Genomic DNA, 7,473 nt, shown 5'->3' with positions numbered 1-7,473 from the left:
TGATGGAATTTTTCTGAGGTCAGATTCGGATTCAGCGCAGCAAAAACCTTCGGGTATAGTAGGTCTGGTCTCTGGTTCTGAAAATTGTTGGCCTGTGTTATTTGGAAACAGGTCAGAGCATAATATCACCATTTATTTTTGTGTGTTGAATTCGAACCTGACATTCTTTTTCGCCTAGCTAGTCAGGGTTCTATCCTAGACGATGAAAATTTCCTAGAAAATCAGCTTTTTTGGGTATGAAATTACCCTTGGTATTAAAATCATCTAAAAAGAGGCCAGTTCATTATATCTTCATGTATTTTCGTGCGCTGAATACGAATCTGACAGGAAATTCCCCCCAACGCGTCAACGATTTTTCCTAGACGTGGATATTTCCCTAGAAAATCAGCTTCTTCGGAAATGAAATTGACCTTGGTATCGAAATCGTCTGGAAACTAGTCAGATATTATATCTTTATTTATTTTGGCTCGCTAAATACAAATCTAATATTTGTTTCTCACCCTGACATACTGGGAAAAAATTAATGTCATATTTGTATTCAGAGCACTAAAACAAATAAAGATACCATGTCTGACCTGTTTCCAAACGATGACAATACGAAGGGTAACTGCATATCCGAAAAGCTGATTTTATAAAAAATTCCCGCCTCTAGGAGAAAATAGGGCCAGGTTAGTATTTAGCGCAGCAAAATAAATAAGAATATCATGTCTGAACCGTTTTCAGACGATTTCAATACCATGTGTAATTTCTTATCCAAAAAAGCTGATTTTCTAGGGAAATGTCCACGTCTAGGGAAAACTCCTGACAGACTGGGGGGAAATTTATGTCAGATTCGTATTTAGCGCGCCAATAAAATACATGAAGATATAATGCCCTGACCTGGTTTCAGATGATTTCAATACTAAGCGTATTTTTATATTCGAAAAAGCTTATTTTCTAGGAGAATTTCTGCGTCTAGGGAAAAGCCCTGATGTACTGGTGAAATTGAACTCATATTTGTATTCAGCGTACCTCACTACATCAAAACATCATGCTGTGTCCTGCTTACAGAAGATTTCAATATCAAAGGCTACTTCTTATCCAGCAAAGCTGATTTTCTAGGGGATTTTTCTCGTCTAGAGAAAAAGCCTGGGGAGCTATGTACAAACTAATGTCAGATTTGTATTTAGCGCATCAAAATACATTAATATATAATGCTGACCTGTTTCCAGTCGATTTCAGTACCAAAGGTAATTTCTTACCCAAAAAAAACCGTTGTTCTAGAACATTTTCATCGTCTAAGGGGAAATCCAGTGCACCAAAATACATAAAGATATTATGCTCTAAATTATTTCTACACGATTTTATACCAAGGGTTGTGTTTATGTTTTAGAACAAAAATAGTCCATTACATAAAAAAATATAAATACTAAAGAATATTGTTTTCTTGGCTGAGTTAAAGGAATCGAAAATTTTATTTGACATATTTCTAAAGGCAAATCGTTATTAACAATTAAATGTGTAATCCAATATTCTTTCTATCTTCATCTACACTTAGTGAATCCGATGATTCAAATTTTGTTCATTAAACTTTGTTACGCTTGCCTCTTGAAAATGTTACCTTGATTTTAAAAAAGATTAATATTTTTCAGACAATCAAAATCCTAGGGTTAAGTGATAATTGCTTAAAATTATATTAAATAAACTGTATTACACTATGGAATATGGATAGCACATAGTGCGACATATATATTTCAAGACAATATAATTTAAAAAAAATTTTAATGGCAGTACCCAAACTTTTAATGGAGACTGTATAATTTAAACATTCTTTTCTGTGCATTATTTTTTCGGTTCATTCTGTGATTTTATGAAAGAAAATGGACATCAATGCATTAAGAAAAGCTACTATGGGATTAAAACCTGGTTGTGTAAAGGCGTCTGGTGTCGCAGAAGGTAATTTTATTTTTTTGAAAAGTGTACTCCACTGGTGATTTCATCGTAATCAATAATAAATGTTAACAAATTAATTTTCTGGCATTGAAAGTTTCATAAACAAATAAGCAAATTGAATAAATACAGATGTTTAGTTAACGCCTAATTATTACAATAAGTTAATTAATACTTCTATAAAACGTTTTTGAGAACAGAATTAGCGGATGGAGTAACGAGAGGAGAATATCCACCGGACCCAAATCTTATGTGCTACTTGAAGTGTCTACTTCAAAAATTGAAGGGTGTATGTAACAATAGTTTTTTGTTGTCAAAAAATTCCACAGATATTTTAATCGTCCACTTTCAAAATTAGTGTCTTTTAAGTTGACTCAGTTTAAAAATACTAATTATATAAACAATTAAACTGCCAAATTATTGATTGTAGGTCGTTTCTTTCGATTTGTCTCAGAATCAAGTTGAAAAAAAGAAATTTTAAGTAAAATCAAATACTCTAAATATATCGAGAAACTTATTTTTTTTTTGTCTTAATTATAAATCTTAGCCAGTGCATTTTTATATTTATTTTGTAATAATAATGTTTAGGTTAAATTCAAAATAAGTTGATTAGAGGAAAAAAAAATCTTATACCAAATAATTGTTTTACGGTTTGCACATAAAAAGATTATAATTACAATGTTTATATTTTCAGGTCAAAAACGGTAAAATTTCAGTAGAAATGATGACAGCACAGACTCGCGCTATAGTGGAAGAAAGTGTTGCAGATCAGATTATTAGCGCCATAAATGCCTGTGGACATTTTAGTATGTATAAATATCTATGAATATATTCGTCAAAAAATAGTTTCGATCTTAATTATTTATCAGCATTACTTAATATTTTTTCTTTTCCAATATAGGTAGGTGAAAGTAATTTTAAAGAATAAATGGAATAGTAGTGAAAATATATAAGAATATCGAAAAAATGTTCGATATTGTTTTTTGACTATTTTTAAATTACATAGAGTCATTAAAGACTATATGTATGTTAAAAATAAATAATTCTGAATAAAAATGATGAAAAGTTTTATTTTTTCAGCTGATCAAGAAGACATATGTAAGGCGGCATATGATTATTCTAAATGCTACTGGGAATTTGACAGAACTGTAAGTGATTTTACATTCTGATAATTTATTTATATGATATAGTATTCATGAAGATTTTTATTTAGCAATATTTTTAAAAATTCCGGCCCTAAGATGTTGTGCATTCATAAGTATATCAATAAGTCCAATATTAAGAACAATTTATGGGTTGTCAAAAATATGTTTTTTTCTCAGCCAATAAACAAGTTTTTGATAAATTTTACACATTATATATTTTTACTTTCAGGTGTGTTTTTTCCCTTGACGACGTATGATCAGAAGAAATTTGGAATTGAATTTTCATGAAAAATAAACTCGTAATAATTACTTCTATTAAATATCTCTCAACGACTACGTGAAAAGAGTTAATGTTTTATGCGTGTTCAGTAAAAAGAATAAAATTGATCCCCAAATTCAGTGACATATGCTCTTCATAAAATTAAAACCCAAATTATTTAAATCTAGTAGAGCACCAATTAATCCCGGCCGGGTCTCGGCCCGGCAGCGCGATCATATCACGGCCATGCTACATGACCGGGTGCTAACCAGCGCAGCGTGATGATGCTGGCCGGATTCCGACTAGAAGCCTCGGCCACAGCCCGACTCAAATTCAGACTCCCGGCCCATGCCCGGCTTAAAGTCGGGCTCTCCAGCCTTAGATTGGCCTGTCCCAGACTTGAATTTCCACACGGGAAACTGTAACTTTATTCCGGAAAAACTAGAATTATCAGAATATCTCAAAATAAAGAGGTTAGATTTTAGTTACGTTACATTATACTTTCACAATCACCAGTAAAAAATATGTTAATGTTAAAATATATTTTGTTAGATGGGCCTAAGTTTAATGTCCGTTTGGAATTAGTATGCCAATTGGAATAGAATTCAAATGATCTCCATGACTAAAATATATAGAATGTTTAAGACACTTTAAAACGCCGTAAGTAATGCACTTTAAGATAATGTAATGTTTGAATGTTATTTTTTAAATTAAAATTTGTAAATAAATTGACTCATTAAAAATACTTGTTCTCTTCATATTTCTTTCACTTCCCCTCAAAGAAAAATAAATGCAAAAATTATTTCCAAGTAGATACTAGTTTTTCAAAGGTCTAATTTTAATATATCAATTACTTTTCTCAATATTTTGCTCATATAATATTATATATAATATAATAGAAATATACTATAATATACCATATGGTAAACCATTAAATAATGTAATTCAATTTTCGAGTAACATTTTATCATAAAACATCTGAAATCTATAATCACATATTATTACGTTAATTTACATATTTATTGTTGGAAATCATCTGACATCGGTATGTATTTCATTTCACAATAACTCCACACAAAAAACTGGCGTTTATTTCTTTTTACCAGATAATTATTAAAGATTGGCAGTTTTAGCGAAGTAACCGTTTAAGGCACAAATATGATGTCTATTTTAAATATAAATAATTGAGACGCCGGATTCTATAACCCCGCATAAAATTTGCCTGGTCGCTTCAGGTCGCTCGAGTTGGCCCCTAACGGCTTAAAAATCAGTTTTCAAAAATTCAACTTTTTAACATATCACTTTGTAGGAAATTTCATGGCGCATCTTTTTTCTCTTGACAAGAAAAGTTGTATCTTTTACCGATTCTGTAAAAAATATTAAAAAATTTAATTTTTCGGGCAAGAAAATTTATTAAATATTTTCACTTCAAGTCGGTCCAAAAGACAAAGTACGTAATATTTTAAGATGAAAATTTGAGATCTTGTCCCTCAAACTGTTCTTAAGACAATGTGCAAACGTTTCGTTAATCGATGGAATTTTGATTAAGCCCAAATTTCCAGTAAAAGCAATATTTATTAGGATATAATGTAGTCTTCTGAAAAGTATTACCTCAATTGAATTATTCGTTAACAAAATACAATTATTTAATAGCATTGATCGAGCGCGTGAGAGGTGAAAACTTCGGAGCCTCGACCTGCTCGACCTGCTCGACCATGTCTTTGGGTTCCTACGTACTGGCATCATTTTAGACTATTTATTTATCTGTTTAGACTATTAAATACAAATTCTAATATCACACCACAAGTAATTATTTTTTTATCAGGGTAAATTTTCCTGGTTTTGATTAAAACTAAACTTGTTTGTGATTATACCACTAATTAGTTGAAATTTTTTTAGCTCGTATTCAGTACTTTTAATAAAACCAGCATGAATAGAAATGGTGAAAATCTTATAAAAAACATAATAAACCGATATAGCTTTTGAAAGATTAAATAAAAATTACGGCTAATTTTTGAAGTGAACATAAAAGGGAAAACTTAGACCAATTATATTTTTAATTAAATAATTACGCCTTAAATTTATCTTTCTATAGTGAATTCCTACTTGCTTGACTTTATACTGAAAACACCTTTAATATTTTTAATGGATTACTCAATAAAAAAATCCTTTTTCCTTTATTTCCAGTAGTTTACAGAAATATATACATATAAAATATGCTCTACATTCTACTTATGCAAATTTTTACGAAATAAAAGTAATGAAGAAAATAATATTCAAAATCAATCATTTATTTTTTATTCACTTTCATAAGTATTGACATTTTGATCTTCAAAAGCAGTATGTGAAAATATCTTTGTTTTCTTTACGAATATTATTAACCATGTATAATTTTTAAATTATTTATCTTCAATATTTATATAGATATATTTGCTTATGAATCAAATTCAATGTTCTCTAAATTTTAAGAAATATGTAATACTTTTCTAGTTAATCCTCAAAAAGAATTAAGGATTCACTATTTTTCTGTTTATACTATGTTTTTAATGTATAACTATTTTAAGGACATTGTTTATAAACATAGATGTATTCTAGTTGGCTAAATGGCGTGGAGCGACCGGGCTCCGAAGTTATCACCTCCAACGCGCTGGGTCAATGCAATTTAAGTGCTGCTATTTTGTTAACCAATAATTCATTAAAGGTAATTTTTTTCAGGAAACTTAATAATATCCTAATGACCATTTCTTCTATGGGAAGTTTTGACTTACCCAAAATTCCCTCGGTCAACGAAGCGTTTGATAATGATCTAACATTATTTTGATATTGCTTGCCCAAAAAATGTATAACTTTTTTATTCAACAAAATCAATAAGTTTTCAATTGCACATTATCTTAAGAACAGTTTAAGGGACAAGTTCTTAATTTTTTTTCTTAAAAAATTAAGAACTTTATCTTCCGGACCGAGTTGAAGTGAAAATATTTAGTACATTTTTTGTCTGAAAAATTAAGGTTGTTTCATTTTTTATGAAAACGGTAAAAGATAAAACTTTTTTGCCGATTGAAAAAAGATAAGCCATAAAATTTATTTCAAATTGAAATGTTATAGTGTTGAATTTTTAAAAACTGATTTTCAAGCCCTCACGGACCAACTCGGGCGGCCTGAATTGGTCAGGCGAATTTTATGCGGGGTTATAGAATCCGGAGCCTCAATTAATAATAAAACTGACAAAAGTTTTATTTTCCCAGCTGATCAAGAAGACATATGTAAATCAGCATATGATTAATTTAAATGCTCGTCAGAATATGACAATACTGCAAGTAATATTTTATAATGTAATTCCATTGTGTTTATTTAGCCATCCTTTTCTTCAAAAATTAGGGTCTAAAATGTTGTCTAGTCCGATACAAAGTGAGTAGAGTCAATTTTCAAATTAAAGTAAGAATTATTGAGAAAAAATGTTAGGCACTGTCAATAATAGTAGTTTTTGTCCAACCAATAAGCAATTTTCTAAATAAATTTTACACATTTTATATTTTTATTTCAGCTGCGTTTTTTCTCTTGAAAACGTATGATCGGAAGAAATTCGGAATTAAAATTTCATGAAGAATAGGACTGATTCTCTTTAACTTTACTTTTACTCCCTTAAAAAATAAAATTGTAACTGTATTTCACATAATAATAGAATTACCAAACCATGATTTATTTATTAATCTACGAAGAGCGGATGAGCGTAGTCTGATGTTGCGCATAGAGCGTAGTCTCGGCTCCCTCGTTGCGGAGAACCGTCGCGTAGGCAGAAGTGGTGGGAGAGCCGCGCGAACATTTGAATGTCTGTGGCTGTGATGAACATACAGCACAGAGTAGAATGGAAAGTTTGTTATAAACTATATAAATATAACTATATAAAACTATATGAATAAAAGTTTCTTGTTAAAGTATGTTATATTTTAAAATTATGATATTATTCAGTTTAGAATGCGTAATTTGAAAATATTCTATTTTAATTTTTAAGCGTACATTTTTATTTAAAGAATTTTAAAATGCAGTTTTGAAGACTTAAAAAATTAAAAATTAGAAATGTTTTAAATAGGTTGCTTAGGATTGAAAAAACACTGTTAGTCGATAAAGTGTGAATATAAA

The 7,473-nt window shown here is 29.9% G+C and overlaps 1 protein-coding gene across 3 annotated transcripts in view; it reads left to right on the top strand.

The window, feature by feature from the left end:
• Window positions 1-3,474, top strand: part of LOC117168516 (general odorant-binding protein 56d-like) — a 4,740-nt gene extending 1,266 nt beyond the window's left edge. Inside the window, exons 2-7 of one of the 3 annotated variants that reach the window (XM_033354249.1) lie at window positions 1,051-1,229; window positions 1,857-1,935; window positions 2,130-2,218; window positions 2,624-2,735; window positions 3,010-3,077; window positions 3,304-3,474. In XM_033354249.1, coding sequence (XP_033210140.1) covers window positions 1,194-1,229; window positions 1,857-1,935; window positions 2,130-2,218; window positions 2,624-2,735; window positions 3,010-3,077; window positions 3,304-3,321 — 402 coding nt within the window. In that variant the 5' untranslated portion in view covers window positions 1,051-1,193 and the 3' untranslated portion in view covers window positions 3,322-3,474. The remainder of the gene's footprint in view (window positions 1-1,050; window positions 1,230-1,856; window positions 1,936-2,129; window positions 2,219-2,623; window positions 2,736-3,009; window positions 3,078-3,303) is intronic. The other 2 variants (XM_033354250.1, XM_033354248.1) reach the window with 2 other exon arrangements.
• Window positions 3,475-7,473: the final 3,999 nt, after the last annotated feature.

The sequence above is a fragment of the Belonocnema kinseyi genome, chromosome 2 (genome assembly GCF_010883055.1).
Source record: "Belonocnema kinseyi isolate 2016_QV_RU_SX_M_011 chromosome 2, B_treatae_v1, whole genome shotgun sequence".
Taxonomy (NCBI): Eukaryota; Metazoa; Arthropoda; class Insecta; order Hymenoptera; family Cynipidae; genus Belonocnema; species Belonocnema kinseyi.
Note: the sequence above shows the minus strand (reverse complement) of the source record. Positions and strands in the feature narration are given on the sequence as shown.